This window comes from Bos javanicus, chromosome 12 (assembly GCF_032452875.1).
Source record: "Bos javanicus breed banteng chromosome 12, ARS-OSU_banteng_1.0, whole genome shotgun sequence".
NCBI classification, from domain to species: Eukaryota; Metazoa; Chordata; class Mammalia; order Artiodactyla; family Bovidae; genus Bos; species Bos javanicus.
Window position 1 is genome coordinate 85,474,705 of NC_083879.1, and position 20,118 is coordinate 85,494,822.

The 20,118-nt window shown below is 52.6% G+C and overlaps 1 protein-coding gene across 2 annotated transcripts in view; it reads left to right on the forward strand.

Moving 5' to 3' along the window:
• Window positions 1-20,118, forward strand: part of COL4A2 (collagen type IV alpha 2 chain) — a 161,197-nt gene that overhangs the window by 89,789 nt on the left and 51,290 nt on the right. For both annotated transcript variants that reach the window (XM_061435368.1, XM_061435367.1), the window contains exons 5-10: window positions 14,785-14,919; window positions 15,002-15,046; window positions 17,196-17,312; window positions 18,801-18,872; window positions 19,209-19,244; window positions 19,348-19,410. In XM_061435368.1, coding sequence (XP_061291352.1) covers window positions 14,785-14,919; window positions 15,002-15,046; window positions 17,196-17,312; window positions 18,801-18,872; window positions 19,209-19,244; window positions 19,348-19,410 — 468 coding nt within the window. The remainder of the gene's footprint in view (window positions 1-14,784; window positions 14,920-15,001; window positions 15,047-17,195; window positions 17,313-18,800; window positions 18,873-19,208; window positions 19,245-19,347; window positions 19,411-20,118) is intronic.

The window sequence follows — 20,118 nt, forward strand, 5'->3', positions numbered from 1 at the left end:
CTTTTGGCTCAGCTCAGATCACGCTGGCAAACTTGCCCCTTTTCTCCGTAACCCTTAACCCTGCCCAGTCACGGTGGCTCTCTGCACAGCTTATCTGTCATGGACAGTGGTGCTTAGATAGGCCTGGTGCAGATGTTACTGGGGCTGAGCCTCTGGCCAGGGGAGCCTGCCTTCCCAAGCCCAGCCTCATCTGCTATTGTGTCCTCGGGAGATGAAGTCTTCCTTATCTGCCCGGCGATGGCTGCGACAGGGCCGTGCTGGGCGTCTCCTGCTCCTGCAGGGTCCTGGGACTCCTGCCTCTGACAACGCAGATAAAACCCAGCCGTCTGCTGGAACTGAGTACCGTGGGCCTCCCACAGGAGCAAGCGATGGGGATGGATCCTGACATGTTAGGGTGACTTAAGGAATCGGGGTGACAGAACAAGAGGACATCGTTTCCCCCACATGTACCCACTGACGCTCTGCCCTGGACGTGCTTTGGAAATCACAAACCCATCAGAACAATCTTAAAAATGGCCTAAAACAGAAGACTGTGGCCTCAGCGTCCACAGGGGAGCACATTGGCAGAGCTGGGTGATCGCAGAGCTGTGATTCACTCACAGAACCATCGTGAGCAGGTTGGGTCTCAGACGCCGTAGTGGAGGCTGAGGACTGAGGCTTAGATGAGGCCTGGTCCCTGCAGTCTGTCCAGAGAGTGCTCTGGTCGGAGCAAGCTTTTCCAGCCCCTGACCAGGTGCAGAGTCAGAAAAATGTCCCCAGAGAGGTTTGCAGTAGAGCCTCCAGAGCCCCCCAAGAGCCCAGGTCATGGGACAGGCACGTGCAAAGGCCCTGAGGTCCAAGGGGCCTGGGGAGGGAGAGACAGCCAGCTTGGCTGCCCCGCACAGCTGCGCACGGGGACACGTCTCAGGTGTGCAGAGCAGGTGGGCCCCTGCACTGATGGCAGCTGACGGGGAAGGTGAGGGGGAGGGGCAGAAGGAGCTCGGAGTGGGGGAGACCGCCTACGGCAGGAAGAGACCTTGCAGCTGGACTTGGGACGGGTCGCTTCTGGGACAGAAAATAAATGCTCCCAGGCACTCACGCAGCTTTAAAATCACTGGAGTAGGGTCTCTGAGCGTTAGGGATTTTCTTCTGTAATCTGTGGAAGGAAAAGTATTGTAAATGCTGAAAATACAGGAAAATTCATCCTAAACTGTTTTTCTGGGTCACAGTGCCTGTCCACATGGAGAGACTCCTGCAAGGTCTGCTTGGGGGCCTTGGCGGGACCCCCGAATTTTACAGCTGGAGGGGGCCTGTCCACAAGGAGAAATTCCCTCAAGGTCTGCTTGAGGGCCTTGGCGGGACCCCTGGATTTTACAGCTGGAGGGGGCCTGTCTACAAGGAGAAATTCCCTCAAGGTCTGCTTGGGGGCCTTGGCAGGACCCCCGAATTTTACAGCTGGAGGGGGCCTGTCCACAAGGAGAAATTCCCTCAAGGTCTGCTTGAGGGCCTTGGCGGGACCCCCGAATTTTGTAGCTGGAGGGGGCCTGTCTACAAGGAGAAATTCCCTCAAGGTCTGCTTGAGGGCCTTGGCGGGACCCCTGGATTTTACAGCTGGAGGGGGCCTGTCCACAAGGAGAAATTCCCTCAAGGTCTGCTTGAGGGCCTTGGCAGGACCCCTGGATTTTACAGCTGGAGGGGGCCTGTCTACAAGGAGAAATTCCCTCAAGGTCTGCTTGGGGGCCTTGGCGGGACCCCTGAATTTTGTAGCTGGAGGGGGCCTGTCTACAAGGAGAAATTCCCTCAAGGTCTGCTTGGGGGCCTTGGCGGGACCCCTGAATTTTGTAGCTGGAGGGGCCTTGGCAGCCTCTGCGGAGACTCCCCATACTCAAGAGCATGCCCTCCGAGGGCTGGCAGGGGTGAGCCGCGTGGACCGTCGCAGGGAGTGTCACAGTGCCAGCAGAGGCGGTGCTGTGGGGTCCCGGGAGGACCCCCCATGGTTTTCCCTGCCCTGTCCTGCGAGAGAAGCCTGGCCATGCTCCGGAAGTGCTTGCAGAGCTGGTTAAAAATGGAGACTCCCAGGCTCCACCCCTTCCCACTCCAGAACTCCTGGACAAGAAATTCTTAAGGTGCCAGACTGGCCACAGCTGATGCTCTGGCGACCAGCCAGGACAGGCCCGGGACGGGCACCATCCCCGAGTGACCCGCTCCAGCTCTGGGGTGCGCGCAGCTCTGGGCTCTTGTTGAGATGCAGACGGCATCCCACGGGTAGAATGATCCCAGGAGCTCCCAGCAGTGCCAGCGGTCCACACACTCCCTGGAGTCCCTCCCCAGCCTGGTGATGCGTGAAGCTTTGGGAAAGCGCTAGGCTATCCGTGGTGAAGAGCAGAGACGTACCTTTGAAAGCGGTGCGATGTGTGTGAGTGCTAAGTCACTTCATGCGGGTCCAACTCTGCGACCCCATGGACTGCAGCCCGCCAGGCTCCTCTGTCCACTGGATTCTCCAGGCAAGAATCCTGGAGCGGGTCGCCATGCCCTCCTCCAGGGGGTCTTCCCGACAGTTACTGAACCTGCATCTCTTGTGTCTCCTGCGCTGGCACGTGAGTTCTTCACCACTGGCACCATCTGGGAAATGCAATGTAATGTTGGTCTAATTTACAATGACTGTTATTCCCTATAAAAGTCCTGCTTAAGAACCAAGCCGGTGCTCCTGTACCAGAAAGCGTTTTGTACAATAACACATGAGTGGAGAATATCCTTGAAAAATATATTCTTGAAGAATGTATTGAGAATATGTTTGAATGTTCCTGAAAATATAATGAAGTCCACATAAGTGGTTAGAACATAGGGGCTGCTCTTCTCTTTACTTTCTGTTCAGTAGAAACTTGTGAATTATCTCATTTCCCACCTTTATGAGGTTCGAGGGCACATGAAACCGACTTTGGGGTCTTCCTTTTTTTGGAGAAAAGCAAAGACGCTGCAACTGCAGTCGCAGTCCCGGCGACTCGGGGCGGACCGTGCGGCAGGGGCTCGCAGGGGCCTGGGCTGCAGCTCTTGGTGCAAAGGGAGGTCCCAGGAGCAGTCAGGACGATGCTACAAGTGGGAACTCTGAGCCCTGCACTGGACCCAGGGTTAGCAGAAATGTGGAAGCAGTGAGGTCAAAGCCATAACGCAGCAGCTCTGCAGAGCTCGCAGGGCGGCTGAGGGAGCGGAGAACGCCGAGCGCTGACAGGGACGGTGACTCTGACGTGCTGCCGGTGGGAACACAAACTGGAGCAGCCTGGAAAGTGGTCCTGCAGCTTTTTAATAGAGTTAAACAAACATACTCTTACCATAAGGCCCAGGTTCTCCTCCCTGGGCATTTACAAAAGTGTGTCCACACACACAGAAAAACCGTCCATGAATGATTTTAAGTAGCCCGATTCACGCTGACCGAAACCTGGAAATGATCCAGCTGTCCCCCAGGCAGTGAACGGATAACCCTCGCGGTGATGGCCACAACAGAACAGGCTTCCATGGTTAAAAGGACCACAGTGTTGAAACACACAGCGGGGCGGCGGGTCTCAGATGCTGAGTGAACAGGGCCAGCCCCAGAGCTGAGATGCGAGTGATTCCACGTGTGTGACCGTCCGGAGGGGCAGCCCCACGAGGCCCAGCGACGGACAGAGGATGGAGCGGGGCTTGACGGTGCGGCGAGGGGGGCGAACAGCCTAGTGCCTTGAGCTGATGTAGCTCTGAGCACGTGTCCAGACTCACAGAACTACACGCCAGAAAACTGGATCCCACTGTATGTAGGTTTAAAAATAAATTTTGAAATCTGGAAAAGGAAATGAAAACCTAAATAACGTCTATGAGGATAAAGCAACAGAGAAGTCAATTAAAGCCAAGGAAGGAGGAGGAGGAGAGGCGGTCATGCCTTTTGCTGGACGAGCAGGGTGGGGCTCGATTTAGAACTTGCCCTTTTCAGGAACATTTCAGAGGCAGATGAACAGGAAAAAGAGGCCTGTGCCCAGCCAAGTCGGAACCCTCCCTGGCTCTGAATCTTTTTTCCTTTGTTGGCCAATTTTTTTTTTTTTTTTCATAACAGACCAACTAAATATAATGCCAACCTCGAGAATATTTTTCTTTCGTGTGACTGTGTTTAGTCTAAATGGAAAGGAGATAGAATAGTTGGTTCTGTTCCTGGGCTGTGCCAGGATGCCAAGAGGTGCCTCTCAAAGGCTGCCAGCCCGGTGGGTCATCTCAGCGGGGAGGCCGCTGTTTGGAAAGCCAGGCATCCAGCGTTCCCTCTCGCTCTTCCCGCCAGAGGCCGTGTCCTGGGCTGCAGGCTGTCCGTGGGCGCAGCCCTCCACACAGGCAGTGACCGAGACTGCACGCGTGAAATGACCTACGGATGCGATTCAAGAGGACTCGCAAGGAGCTGGCTCCTGCAGCTCGCACACTGAAATACATAGTCTACAACTGCCCCTAAATATCCGATGCAAACTGAGCTCGTTACCAGTCCTCTTTTTTCTGATTAGTTATTATTAGCTGACTTACAGCGGTGTGCTGGTCTCTGCAGTACAGCCCAGTGAGTCAGCTATACACGCACTCACATCCACTCTGCGTTAGCGGCTCTTCCCATGTGGGCCGTTACAGAGTACTGAGTAGAGTTCCTTGTGCTGTGCAGTAGGCCCTTCAGTTCAGTTCAGCTCAGCCGCTCAGTCGTGCCCGACTCTTCGAAACCCCATGGACTGCAGCAGGCTAGGCCTCCCTGGCCATCACCAACTCCCGGAGTTCACTCAAACTCATGTCCATTGAGTCGGTGATGCCATCCAGCCATCTCATCCTCTGTCGTCCCCTTCTCCTCCCACCTTCAATCTTTCCCAGCATCAAGGCGTTTTCAAATGAGTCAGTTCTCATCAGGTGGCCAAAGTTTTGGAGTTTCAGCTTTAGCATCAGTCCTTCCAATGAATATTCAGGACTGATTTCCTTTAGGATGGACTGGTTGGATCTCCTTGCAGTCCAAGAGACTCTCAAGAGTCTTCTCCAACACCACAGTTCAAAAGCATCAATTCTTCAGCGCTCAGCTCTCTTTATGGTGCAACTCTCACATCCATACATGATTACTGGAAAAACCACAGCCTTGGCTAGATGGACCTTTGTTGACAAAGTAATGTCTCTGCTTTTTAATATACTGTCTAGATTGGTCCTTATTAGCTATTTTATGGTGGCGCTAGCGGTAAAGAACCTGCCTGACAATGCAGGAGACACAAGAGATGCAGTTCCATCCCTCGGTCAGGAAGATCCCCTGGAGGAGGTCATGGCAACCCACTCCAGTGTTCTTGCCGGGAGAATCCCACGGACAGAGGAACCTAGTGGGCTACAGTCCATAAGGTCGCAAAGAATTGGACACGACTGAAGGGACTTAGCACGCCTGCGTGTACGGGGCTTCCCAGGTGGCATCAGTGTAAACAATCTGCCTGTCAATGCAGAAGACTCAAGACAGGCGGGTTTGATCCCTGAATCGGGAAGGTCCCCTGGAGTATTCTTGCCTGGAAAGTTCCATGGACAGAGGAGCTTGATGGGCCACAGTCCGTGGGGCCACAAAGAGTCAGACATGACTCAAATGTCTGACCACAGTGCGTACATGTCAGTCCTCATCTCTCCATTCATCTCTCTCCCCCTTCCCTCCTGGTAACCGTAAGTTTTTCTGTATCTATCGCTGTGAGTCTGTTTGTTTTGTTGATAGGTCCTTTTGCACAGTTTCTCAGATTCCGCGTGTGAGTGACACCACGTGACGCTTGCCCCGTTCAGTGCGACAGCCTCCCGCTCCATCCATGCTGCTGCACGTGGCATTATTTCACTCTTTTTATGGTTGGATAACGTCTTATAATTCCAGTGACTTCAGAGTTGCCTCTCAGGGCACATGGCACTTTCTAGTCTTGCAGGCACATCCAGGGTGGCCTTGTAGGGTAACTCATGAGAACGTCAGGGCTGCTTGACGATGCTCTGGTTGTTGATGCTGTTTCCAGGCTGTCGGCTGCTGGGCTGGAAAAAGTGTTTCATATGCACGGGAGCCTGACAACCAGCACCCTGAATCAGCTTTTTCCAGACTGTTCCTTGGCCACCATTTCTGCTCCCCTAGGCCTTCAGCTCATCCACACCACCCTCCTCCGTGCCTTCTTGGAGACCTTAGGAAATCCAGAGACTTAGGAAATCCAGTCTGTCTGCTAAGCAAGGATTCGTCTTTGGGCGGATGAAATGTACTTACTGCTACAAGCACAGAGGCGGTGAAAGGCTTTTCCAGAAAACCGGCCTTCCCAGCCTGTGCCAAGCAAATCACATCCAGACTATAAAAAGCTCAGCCTCGCGCTGGGCTCAAGCCATTGTGTCTGACTGCCCATGCGCTGCCTATTTTTGGAACTAGGAGCACAGTTTCCAGGCTTGCTGGTCCTGTGGGTGGAGGAGAAAGGGAGGATTCGTCTTCCTTCGCTTTAAAATGTGAGTTTCCAAGTCACCGCATCTCAGATAAACTAGCCGACAGCGTCTCCGATCACAGGCGACCGCCTCTGCTTTCGTGGTTTGTGAAAGTCACACACGATGGAGACCCTGACACCTGTGGTGAATCTGGTGCTCCTGACTCGAACCTGGACCTGACGGGCTTCCACCCCTGCCATCCCACGGGCGTGGGCTGGACAGTCCTAATCCCTGTCAGGGTCGCGCGTGGACAGACCCGCCTCCAGGCAAGGAGAGCTGTCTTGGTTTCCTGAAGTTGGTTCGCTTCCTCGGCACACATCTTAAAAAGCACCTTTCTGGATGTTTCTGTGTATGTTCTTGCTCAGTCGTGTTCGACTCTTCGCAACCCCATGGACTGTCGCCTGCCAGGCTCCTCTGTCCATGGAATTCTCCAGGCAAGAACACTGGAGTGGGTTGCCATTCCCTTCTCCTGGGGACTTTTCCAACCCAGGGAGCAAACTGCAGTCTCCCGCATTGCAGGCAGATTCTTTACCATCTGAGCCACCAGGGAAGCCCGGATGTTTCCAATATATCCTTTTACAAGCATCTTCTTTTCCTCCATTTACCAATGTTATCTGTGTTATCCATTCACCTGTGGGGATGCCTCAGAAGAACTGGTCCTGTGCAATCTGCCTGTGGGTCCTGTGCAATCTGCCTGTGGGTCCTGTGCAATCTGCCTGTGAGCCTCGGAAACTGCCTTCTTCATCTTGGCCTTCAGCAGACCCCTTTTTTATTGTTTCTTTGATTTTAGGTCAAGTTTATTGAGATGTAATTTTCACGTGATTCTGTGAAAACTGGCAAATTTAACACGCATTTCCATGTAGTGAGCACCGAAGTCGTGACATAAAGCAGGTCTCGGACCCCACAGTTGCTTTGCTGTCGTTGCTTCGTGCCCTTTGCAGTCTGTCCCCTCCCTCTGTCTCCTGACATAGCATTTGCTTCTCTGCTTCCTGTCTCTAGAACATCTCCTAACCAGAATAGCGTACTATTGCATGAGCAGGACAGACGGAGCTCAGCCTTGTATCTGGATCCTCCCCTGAGGGCAGTGCCTTCGAGACCCCCCACCCCCACCCCTGCCTTCACGCGCATCAGATGCCGTCTTCCTTTTGTGTTGCTCAGCAGCTTTCTGTCTCATGTACGGACCACGGTCTGTTCTTCCACTGAGGACAGTCAGGTTGCTTCCAGTTTTCAGCTGGAAGACGTTGCACCGCTCTGAGCACTTACCTCCAGGGCTTCTGCAAGTGAGTGTTTGGCTTCAGCCCCCCAGGCCTGCGCCCGACGGCTCTGACGTGCTCTCTCTGCACCCCCAGCAGTACTGGCCTTGCCAGTCTTTGTGTGGGCACGTCAGCCGCTCCGGCAGCCACAGTTACACCTTGCTGGTGCTGCTGCTAAGTCACATCAGTCGTGTCTGACTCTGTGCAACCCCGTAGACGGCAGCGCACCAGGCTCCTCCGTCCCTGGGATTCTCCAGGCAAGAACACTGGAGTGGGTTGTCATTGCCTTCTCCAATGCATGAAAGTGAAAAGTGAAAGGGAAGTTGCTCAGTCGTGTCCGACTCTTCGCGACCCCATGGACTGCAGCCCACCAGGCTCCTCCGTCCATGGGATTCTCCAGGCAAGAGTACTGGAGTGGGGTGCCATTGCCTTCTCAGTTACACTTTAGTCTGGATTTAATTTGCTTTTCCCTAATGACCGATGGTGTTGAGCCGCTTGCCTGTTTTCCACCTGCACCTCTTCTGTGATGAAGAGTCTGCTCAGATCTTTCACCCATCTTTCCAGTCCCGTTGTTCATCTCCTTGCTGCGGGTCTCTGGGAGCCCTGTCTGTATCCCGGATAAAAGTCGTTTATCCTTACTGTTGATTTCTGGGAGCCCTGTCTATATTCCGGATAAAAGCCGTTTATCACGTGTGTCTTGTGAGTGTCTCTCCCAGTGCGTGGCCTGCTGTTTATGTTTCAAACAGAACCTTCTGAAGATCAAATGTTGTCTCTGCTTTCTGTCTCCTATGACTTGTGACTTTCGCGTCTTACGGACACAGCCCTCGCCTGACCCAGAGTCACAGATTCTCTCCTACGCCTTCTAAAGCTGTCGCAGTCCCACCCTTACAGCTGGGTCTGTGTTCCATCTTGTCTATGGAGCAGGTTTCTTTGCATATGGATGTTATTTCCTTCACATCAGCACCACCGTCTGTGAGACAGTTTTGGAGGCCAGCAGCTGTTCCGAGAGGCCGTATCGTCCTTGTTGAGGAACATGTGAAACCTTTCATTTGGGATTTCACCCAGGGTGGGACTGATGTCTTGCTGTATATTGATAAGAATCTAAGGGAAAGGGCGGCAGAGTTAACATCAGTTAAGCCAACTGTCTGTCTGTCTGTCTGTTTTGCCTGGAGTAGGCAGCTGTCCAGTCACCGAGCTACACTCGCTTACTGACAGTTACATGTAACGTCCTGTCCAGTACTAACCGAGCTACACTCGCTTACTGACAGTTACATTTAACGTCCTGTCCAGTACTAACCATCACATTATCGTCAGCTTGGAATTACTGACAGTTACATGTAACGTCCTGTCCAGTACTAACCATCACATTATCATCAGCTTGGAATAGGTGTTAATGTCACCCTGCCAGGTGATCAGAAATTGCTCACAAATCCTAACGATCATCCCTAAGAAAGGTGACTGATTCTAAAATTTAGCTGAGCAAAATATTTTCCTGAATCTTAAAAGATGGTCTTTCCCACCTTTGGGGCTGTTTGCCATGTTCTCAGATGTGTGTGAACAGCTCCAAGGGTGAGCTGGGCCTGGGGCCGGAATCCCCCGAAGGTCACAGGTCACTGCATCGGAAGGGCGGGAAGGTGGAGGGCAGGAGGGGCCATCAGGGTTTGGGGAGGATGCAGGCGCCTGGAGGGGCACCCGGGGCCCGTAAAAGGTGAGACAGGAAGAGTACCCTTAGGAAGGAGAAGGGATTTCCTACTATTCAGAAGCTGGCATGGAAAGCTGATTCTCGTCCTACCAGGAAAGCACCATGCCGTAGATGAAAAGTCCCGATGTGCAGTGATGCGGGCTGGGCCTCGGAAACGCTCCTCTCCGGCCTTCCTTGATAAATGAAACTCTTTCCTCCCTTACCCAACGCGAGTGCTCAGGTTAATAAACTGGATGGCAGAGGGCACCTCCTTGGGCGTGTTTGCCGGTGAGGCGTGATTTCTCGGAACCTTGACCGAGCATCCGTCTTCCACTTTTATTTCAGAGGCTGAGGTCCTGGAGTTTTCAGCGTGTGCACAGATATATTTTGCCCCTTTTCCCGTAAGTGAGAATTCCGAGTGCATGAAGGCTTAGTCAGCATCTCAGGACATGCCGTGCATTCCCTCCAGGGTCATGGTATTTAAGCCGCCTGTGCTCTTTGCCGGCCCAGACTCCAGCTTCCAGAACCAGCCAGGACGACCCACTCCTCCTCCACGATGGTTTCCCAAAGGGAGAGGCCGTAAGCACCCCTCACTTCTAACAGTGCCCAGAGTGTCCTTTCTTGGAATTATCACCAGAGCCTAAGACCGAGACAGTTCAGTTAGAAATAGTCTTCAACACACATAAATATTAGATTTCCCTCTGCCCAGCTCAGGAAGCCTGATCTTGTTTCTGAGGTGCAATCTCGTGCATAAGAGAGTTATTTGAAGATACCTGCCCAGGGAACTCTACTGAATGTCATGTGGCAGCCTGGATGGGAGGAGAGTTTGGGGGAGAATGGATACGTGTGTCTGGCTGAGTCCCTTTGCTGTCTACCGGAAACTATCCCAGCATTGTTAATCAGCTATACCCCAATGCAAAATTAAAAGTTTAAAGATAAAGAGACACCAGCCTTCTCCCACGAGGGGGAGGAGGGCGGGGTCAGGCAGCGGTTTGCAGACTTCACAATGCAAGGAGCCCTCCCGGGATCACGTCAGTGCCACCGCAGGAGGGCTGGGCGGGGCTGAGACTCTGCAGTTCCCTCAGTTCTCAGGTGATGCGGATGAGGCTCCCCGACCTCTCTTGGAGCAGCAAGGGTGTCATGGAAGATGGAATCCCCCCCAGATCTAAATGCACCCGTCATCCCTAACCCTGACCCCCCCAGAGCCCTGTTACCTCCCCTCTCAAGCGGGGGTGACGCTGACTTCACGCAGTTGTCCTGGGGGTAAAATGAGAGGAACCGTTTGTTGAAAGCTTTCACAGGGCTCCATCCCGGAGGACAGAGGATTTCAAGATCCTCTCGTTTTCGCTTCCCTAGGAGGTGATACATCGACACAAATCAAGTCTCGGGCAGGCAGGGCCAGAGCCCACGGGCTCACGACTCCTTGCCAGGTGTCTGCTAGCTTTTGAGAAGTATTTTGTGGAAATACTTTCATCAAGTATTTTGTGGGAGTGTTAGGAGTTTTAGAAGTTTATGCAAAGACCTTTAAGCTACAGTCCTACCTTTTCTGGGGTACTTTTTATTTTTAACATCATTTATCATGAAAGGAAGAAGTGGAAGTAGCTTTTCCGATCGGGACTTGCCGTCTGAGGCTGGAAGCTGATAAGGATGACGATCAGGACAGAGGGGGGCCCTTTCTGTTACTGGTCCCTCCAGCCGCTCTCTGCAGATACCCCAGGTGCCCCGGGCACAGGCTCCCCTAGGGGGGATCTTACCCCTGATGACCAAAGCACGCACACCCAGGGCTCGGACCCTGATGCGAGTGTGTCCTTTCAGCCCCAGCCTCGCAGGGCGTGCAGTGAAGGGCTGGAACCATCCTGGGGTTCCATCCTGGAGGACGAGAAATAATGCAGATCCCCTCCAGGCTCTTCCTGGCTTTTCCCCATTGCTCTTCAGAATGACACTGGTTCACACCCTCTAGGCTTTATTTTTTTTAAAATAGAAAATAACAATTGACGGCGGGATTGTAGAGAAGCTGAAGATCCTCACACATTCCTCGTAAGAATGTAAAGTGAGCCGGGATCACAGCCTGGCAGCTCCTCAAGCCTTCAGAGTCACCACGGGATACAGCTGGTCCACTCCTAAGTAACAGACCCAAAAGGACTGAACACAGGACTCGAGAGCTGGGTGAGAGTGCTCACACAGTTTATTCATAACAAACTAGCTTATCCACACAGTGGAGTCGTGTTCATCCATAAACGTGAAGTAGTGACCAAAGCTGTGGCATGGACGAGCCTCAACAACCTTGTATTAAGAGGCCAGACGTGAAAGGTCACGTATCATATGAATGATTCCACTGACGTGAAACACCCAGAGTGGGTAAATCCCGCAGACACCAAAAGCGGAAGGGCGGGTACCAGAGCTGCAGGCAGGGGTGGGATTCTTGGGGGTGATGAAGGCCTTCTGGAATAGATAGAAGAGATGGGCGGAGGACGCTGTGAGTGTACCAGAAGCCGCTTTACAATGGATACTTTTGTGGTTTGGGAATTTCACCTTAATAAAAAGAAAAAAGTGACGGCGTGTTCCAGAAAAGGGAAGACTGGAGTTTTATTCCCAAAGCCAGACTTCCCGTCAGAGATGCCAAGGGTAAGAAGTTTACTGACAATGGGAGGAAAACAAGGCCGTGACGCCATCGGCCCCCCATCAAAGGGAGCCAGGAACGGTCAACGAACAGGAGACAAAGGGATGCTTCTCGTTAAGAGGCTTGTACTCCATCTGGGTTAACGTTGGTGCTAGACAGTCATCCTCGGGTAGAGATGTGGTTTATGGACAATAAAAAGTAACGGTGCAAACAGGATCCTTGTGTCCCCAAGGCTGCTCCCTGAGACCACTAACAGACAGAAGCCCCTCAGGGTGACGGGCCTCGCAGGCTTGGAGGCTTGGTCTGTGGTCACAAACAAGACACAGACAAGCATAGCTGAGGAAGAGCCATAAAAATCTGAGTCAAAGCATTTGTGTCCCCAGACCGCCGACAGATGCGGCGTCCCGAAGCCCCGGGCGTCAGACAGGGATGCCACGTGTCCAGGGCCTGGCTGCCCACGCAGTCCTCCTGAGCCTGTCTCACCTTCTCCAGACATTCAAGCACGCCGGCTGCACGGCTCCACGCCATGCTTGCGGTCAGGCTACTCCAGGGGAGCGCCGGCTGGATTCTGCATCGCTTATGGAGCGAGCAGAGAACCCGCCATGTGTGAAACGCTGACCCGGCCCCGAGGGGTGCCCGGGCGAGCAGAGAACCCGCCATGTGTGAAACGCTGACCGGCCCCGAGAGGCGCCCAGGCTCCCTGTCATCTGAGGACACAGGGCCCCAAGCCTCAGGGCTCATCTCAGCCGCCAAACTCCATCTTAGTCTCCATCTGCATCCTCCACCCCAAAAAGCCGCTTCCGCGCTTGCCCCACGCCCCGGGCCGGCACCTGCAGGGAGGGGCCATCGCGGGGGCGGTGGGCCATCGCAGGCTGCGTCCCCCACGCCCTTCCTCCCCCGCCCATCCCATGTGAACGCCGCGCCGCCAGCTGCATCTGAAGCCGCTCACTTCCCTCCAGGGCTGTGCAGTGTCAAGGACAGATTATAAACTTCTGCCCGGACAGAAAAACGGCTTAGCGGCACAGTTTATACAAGAAAGGCTTTTTGCAGGCTATAAAAGAGAAGTCTAGAAGTAGTGACTCAGTGCCCCCTCAATCTAAAGATAAGACAGACATTTGAAATGCAAGAGTGAATGAGGCTCAGAGAGAAAGGGCCTGTGGAATGAAGCAACAGCAATCCTTCCTTTAAGAAATCAAGACAGAGATGTTGGGGTTTGGTTTTGTCTTGTTACTTTCTTCATTTTGGGCGAACCTGGGACATTCATTAAAGTAGAACTGTAATGCATAAATTAGTTCTAATAATAAGAGGGCTGGAACCTCTTTTTAATCTTTTCATTTTGATTGTGATAAGATGTACACAGCATAGCTTAACCATTTTTGCGCAGTTTCGTGGCATTAAGCACATTTATGTTTTGTACAGTCATGATCACCATTGTCTGCAGAGCTTTTTCATCTTTCCAAACCGAGAGTCTGTCCCCATTAAACCCTAACTGCCCACTCCCCTCCCCCAGCCCCCGGTCACCTCTCTGGCACTTTCCATCTCTACGCATGTGACTCCTCTAGGGACCCCATGTTAGTGGAATCAGCGTTTGTCCCTGCGTGGCGGGCTCATTTCGCTCAGTATGTGTCCTCAGGGTCCATCCATGCTGTGGCCTGGGTCAGAGTTTCCTGCCCCTTTCAGGTGAAGAGGAGTCCGCTGTTTGGACAGACCGTCGTGCTTAACCGTCATGCATCCATGCGCGCCTCCACCTTTGACAGTTCTGGAAAATGCTGCCACGAACATGGGTGCGGACACGATCTGTCCAAGTCTCTGCTTCCCACCCTTCTGAGTGTGGTCACAGAAGCGGGACGGCTGGGTCGCGGGTGATTCTCTGTTCCGTTTTTGAGGCGCCTCCGTGCCGTTTCCCCAGTGGCCGCTGTTTCCATTCCCTGCAACAGAGCCACTTCTCCAAATTCCTGCCAACACGTAATTTCGTCTTTTCTTTTTTTCAAATCATAGCCATCCTAAGGGATATGCAAGGGCTTCCCAGATGACTCAGTAGTAAAAAATCTGCCTGCCAGCGCGGGAGACATGGGTTTGATCCGTGGGTCGGGAAGTTCCCCAGGAGGAGGAAGTGGCAATCCACCCCAGGGATTCTTGCCTGGGAAATCCCACGGACAGGGGAGCCTGGTGGGCTACAGTCTGTGAGGTCGCAAAACGAGTTGGACACGATTTGGCGACGGAGCAGCAGCAGCAGTGCTATGGATGGATGTTTTATGCGTTTCAGACTTTTATTTTTTCTCTGTACACACACACTCGTGTGTGCATTCGGGGTGTGTGTGCACAGGATGAGAGACTGTTAACCACTTAAACATCTGGGGGTCACGTTGATATCTGGGTGCTAGCTGCATCTCCATAGCCATTGTGTGCATTATATGAGACAGACGATCTCAGGAGTTTGTCTGGCACCTTCATTTATACTGAAAGGACTTTTTTTTTTTTTTTCAAGTCAGTTGATTATTTCATGCCAACTCAATATTAGCATTTCACAATAACTTCGCTTTAGTACTTGAGGATAATTTTTGTCTCACATTTAGTATTTCCTCCCCTTTGAACTCTGTTACTTTCTCAGCCAGGAATCACTTTGTGGCTCTCGTGGAAGAAGATGGTGATTTACAGAGTGCTCTCTGAAGAGTATAGCTCTTTAAGCATGAAAAGTGTAGTTTCAAAAGCAGCATGATTGGAGACGTTCCAATAACCATAACCATAACGCGTGGTTATGACTTGTGGACACTGACCAAGTGTTGTTCCCACAGGGCCAGCCAGGGCCGGTTGGCCCCCAGGGGTACACCGGGCCCCCCGGGCTACAGGGCTTCCCAGGACTGCAAGGCCGCAAGGGTGACAAGGGCCAAAGAGGAGCCCCCGGGATCACAGGCCCGAAGGGAGACGTGGTGCGTATGGGACCGTGGGCGCTTCTCTGTGGGGGCGGGGGCGGGTCCTGGCCTGCCTGAAGTCTGTTTGTCTTCTTTACAGGGACCAAGAGGTGTTTCGGGATTCCCTGGTGCCGACGGAATTCCTGTAAGTTTTTCATAAGATTAAAACTGCAAAGCACCGTATACGTGCAAAACAACCCATTTGTGACGCACAGATACACTTCTAACGTGTGTCCCCTTTCTTGTCTATAACAACACCACCTGTGGGTAAACCCCTGAAACCCACTCATCTCTTGGACAAACTGCCTCCTTTGTAAATGGTCTTCTGGACTTGGCATGGAGGCTACTCTGCTAAAACTGGGGCTCCCAGGACTGGGAGCAGAGGCGACAAGGGGGAAAGGGGAGCCCCCCGCTACTGGTAACCAGCTGCAGGCGGCACAGGCGGCCGTGAGGAGCCGGTCTCACAGCGCGCTTGAACTCCAGAACCGCCCGAGTGGAAGGCCGTCCTGCCCAGAGCAGGGACTGCCCTCAAGTCTGTGCAGAGGCTCAGATTCCTGGTAGCAACCGTGCAGAGAGAAGACGAAAGGCATGCTTTGTCCATGAGAAAATCTCAGAATGCAATAAAATGTGTTTTTCTAACCTAGTTTACTTTACTTCTCGTGGCACAAGAAAATAAACAGAGCAGCCTGACTCACAGCCTCCTCCTCGGGCCCGGGGCAGACTTCCCAGGGACGGCTTCCTGCCCATCTCAGCCTCCGGGATACATGTGTTTATCCCACATTCAGACCTGCTCCATCCCTGCGCAGCTGATGTTTAAGGACATCTGCCTCCAGAACTTCACATTCATGCCGATGTCCATGCCATGTCAGCGTGCCCATACACGCGTGCACACACATGCACCACACGTGTTATCTGTCATCATGCTCATGCACGCACACACACACACACTCCAGGCACACAAGTGGGGCTGCCCCATTGCAGAAGAAAGGGGGAAGGGTATGAGGGGGCAACAGTCAGAGAACTGCCGCTTTTCCTTAGCTCCACGTTCAAGGAGATTTTTGCAGCAGGAGGCAGAGCTAAAGAAAGGAAGCCCCCCCCACCAAGACGTGAGACCCGCATGGCCATGATCCCTGGTGTCCCCTGGGAGGGGCTCAAACAGACACGTCGGTGACAGCACACAGCTGTGCATGGTTAAGGAAATAACTTGTGCATGAGTCAGAATCTTGAGAAATTGGCAGAGTTGAAGAATTTGCAGATTTCAAGGGTTAAACAAATAACCAGAGCATTTTCTTACCAGCTGCCTCCGATGAGGTTGCCCATTTTTAACCTACTTTTTTTGGCCTCTTGGGATTGTCCCTCGCTGTGCTCTTCTGGAAGCAGAAGGCTGAGCTTTAGATGGAGTGACCTTGTGGAAACGTACTGTAACTGATGGGTAGCGTGTTTCCGTTGGTTTTTTCCACTTCGTGCTCATTTAATGTCAGAAGCAAATATTTCTCAAACTAGGGAGGGAATCATCACCTGGAGGGGTGATCATGGTAAACAGATACCTGGTCATTTTCTCTGGAACGTCAGGGCTGCTAAACTCAGTCTCCTCGATGCCGAATCCGAGAGACGCTCACAGCAAGTTAACGTAAACCCCGCTGCTGTATCTGAGCACCTGACAAACACAGGTTTGAGGGACCCGGTACTTTTTGCTGCCGAGAATCATTTACAGCCTGTTGCCACTGGCTGTCTATTTTACATGTGGTAATGTGTGCGTTTCCCTGCTTCTCTCAGGGAGCTCGGACCGGTGCTCAGAGACAGCCTGGAGGGGTGGGGTGGGGTGGGAGGGGGGAGGAGGGTTCCAGAGGGAGGGGACATATATGCCTGTGGCTGATTCGTGTTGATGTATGGCAGAAAACCAATGCAATATTTAAAGCAATTATCCTTCAATTAAAAATAAATAAATTTTAAAAAAGAAGTCATAAGCAAAGTTGATGTGCAGTAAAATCTAAGAGCTGTATCACCCAGAAATAGACCTGCTTGGATGTTGAACACAAGATGGACATTTAGCTCAATAGAATTGAAATTTTCCTTTGAAGGACAAGCTCAAATTAAGATCGGGTTGGCATGCAATTTCAGATGTCTCAGATCCAGTCTAGGGAAGTCAGGAAGGCCGAGAGCAGACCGCTAATTCAGGAGGAGATGAGGAGCTTGGAGGCATCTCTTCTGAGAAGGGTTGAAGCTGCCTCATCCCAGTTACATGAAACCTAAGCCCCTGGGGGCTGGAGGCCCAATGGCTTGTCTATTTCTAGGGCCATCCCGGGCAAGGCGGACCCAGAGGACCTCCTGGGTATGACGGCTGCAACGGGACCGTGGGCGACTCGGGCTACGCAGGACCCCCGGGCCCTGGCGGCTTCCTCGGGCCCCGCGTGAGTACGGGCAGCGCTCAGTCTGCTCCGCTGGTCGGCTCCAGAGTCTGGGTGGTGGAAATGCAGGAAAGGTCTCGCTTTTGGGAGGGCCCGCCGAGGACCCCCTTGAGAAACTGCCTTAGGGAAGGTCTCTCCGGAGGGCGGGCTGCCTCCTGCTTGCAGGATGGTGTTGGGGGTGGGGGAGCAGGCACGTGCCGAGACCACCTTTCCACCCCAGAAACGGTGGCTGCCCACCCTCGGTTAGCAGTCAGGATGGAGCACACCTCCGCTGCTGAGGTTTCTTGCCAACATCTAGGCGTGCTGGACTCAGAGAGCTCCATTTCCCCTTTGTCCTTTGCCTGTTAAGTAGAAGGTAATGGGTTTGTCTCCCAAGCATACCATCACTTCCTCCCATTCAAATAGCAAGAATAATAGTGGAATCGTGGAACTAAAATTTTAAAAAGCTTAAACCTTGAACGGACTTCTCTATTAGTCATCATTTTATTAGATTCTAACATCCTTTGTGACATGAAAAAACAGTTTTGTTCTCCAGGATATACAAGGTAGACTTTACTTTTCTTAATGGAAGAACTTTCACATAATGATCTATTTCATGACCTCATTTATTTTTTAGGGTCTGTGCAAACAATCTTTTTTGATAATATGTTGCTACCTTATAGCAATATATTCCAAATTCAGGATTAAACTAACACTTTTTGGCAAAACTTTTTACTTAAAAAGCATTTTAAGGTGAGGGAAGGGCAGCATTAACAATCTTCATTGCATTTCTCTGAAGCTGACCGATTTCTGGTTATCTTCACACCTCTGCCCTCCAGCTCCCCATTTGCCGGCTGTTTCTCTTCCACGTGATTCAACTTATCAATAAGCTACACTCTGCTCTATTCTAATATCATAGCTTTCATTATCAATAAATGTATCAGGCACTTTAAAATGCAGGTTTTATATGTAGATACTAAAAGGCCTGTGTGCTTCTGTACCTGTGTGTCATGTACTGGGCTGGCCAAGAAGTTCATTCAGATGCCACGGAAAGCCCAAACCAACTTTTTGGCCAACGCAGTATACTCGACACAATCCCATTTTTCACGGATGACCCAGAATCTCTGCCACAAATAGTACTGCGGAGCGTATGTGTCGATATTTCAGTACGCGAATGCAAAGAAGACACAGAATAGTATCATGACAAAGAAAAGGGACAGTTTGGGAGAGGAAAGTATTCGTTTGCTGAACCTTTACTTGGGTTTCTGAACATTAAATCCTGTTGAATATTTCTCTTTTAACTTTAAGAAAGATGCTGTTGGGTAAATACGAAAGTAAAAGTCTCACCTCGCGGTTAAGGTAGAGTTGGATGTTCAGAATAGTCTCGTTTGGCCATAAGAACAGCTGGACATCGCCCACGAACGGGGGCAGGCAGTGACTCCCATCATGTCACTGCGCTGAGTGTAACGGACCGTTGCTGTTTCTCTTTCTATGCCGCATGTGCGCATTCAGGGGCCCCAAGGACCGAAAGGGCAGAAAGGCGAGCCCTACGCTCTGTCCTCAGAGGACCGCGACAAATACAGGGTAAGTCTGCAGGGACGGGGCATGACCGAGCCCCGTGTACACTCCCCATTAAGAGTGACCTCTGAGTCGAGCGGGGGGACGCACAGTGTCCACAAGCCAGAATCTCCACTGATTTCAAGGTCCTCTCGCTGGCCGCCACGCTGTCGGCCGTCTTACACTAACTGCGGGCCGCCCTCCTCAAACTCACGGCAGTGCGGCTGTCTACGTACCTGACATCACCGAGTCCTTAGACAGCCGGTGTGTTTTATATGCTTATTTCCAACACTGAAGTAAAGTGCAACCAAGTCCACAGATTCTTAAAAGCTGAAACTCTTCAAACTCTTTCTTCTCCATTAGGGGGAACCTGGAGAGCCGGGACTGGTCGGCTTGCAGGTAAGCATTGCTTTTGTTAGAGAAGAGACCGGGCAGAACCTGAAGGGCTCCGGGCTCCACCCCTCCTGCCTCCCTAACCGCCTTCTCCGTTGCCTGTCCGTAGGGGCCTCCCGGCCGCCCTGGGCCCGTGGGACAGATGGGTCCGGTTGGAGCCCCAGGAAGACCGGTAAGTTCCAGGCTCACGTGCTCGCCCTCGCGGGTGTGGAACATCCTCTGAGATGCAGGCAGTGCGGATGCTGGCGGAGGCCTCACAGCGTGCCTGACGCACGTGGTCGCCAAGACCACCCAGGCCGTCCCTTGTCCCCGCTGCCGCCATCAAGGTTGAGAGTGAAGACTCAATGCCAGCTAGGTCAGATTTTGGCCTAGCACTGGCCTGGAGCCCTTCCAGTCAGGCACACGCTCTCCCAGCCCCACAGCTGACCAGCTGACAGGGGCCCGTCATCCCGAGCAAAGCAGACCAGTGTCCCGTGGGTCCATAGGGAGGAAATGGGGTCTGCTGGCGAGGCCTCAGAGCAGGGATAAGGCAACTGGGCACAGCCACCGTGACAGGTGAGACGCCGGACATCAGTTAACCAAGTGACCCTCGGGCCCCACCTGAGTGGCGGTCTACAGGTGTCCCCTCCTCCTGCAAGTCTAATCAGGAGTAAGGCTTGGCAGCCAAACCCCTGGCTGGAGGAGGGCCTGCCCAAGGAGGGAGAGTCCCCAGGCCTGGCCACTGCGGATCCTTCCCGCTGCACAGAGACTGAGAGGTGAACAGGTTCCTGCAAAGCGCCCGACTCTCTCCTAGTCCACGTTTTTTATTAATAAGACAATCAGGCCTTAAGTTACTCAGGGAGAGCTTGTGGCCGCAGGGGAGAGAGTCCTTCTCAGAGAA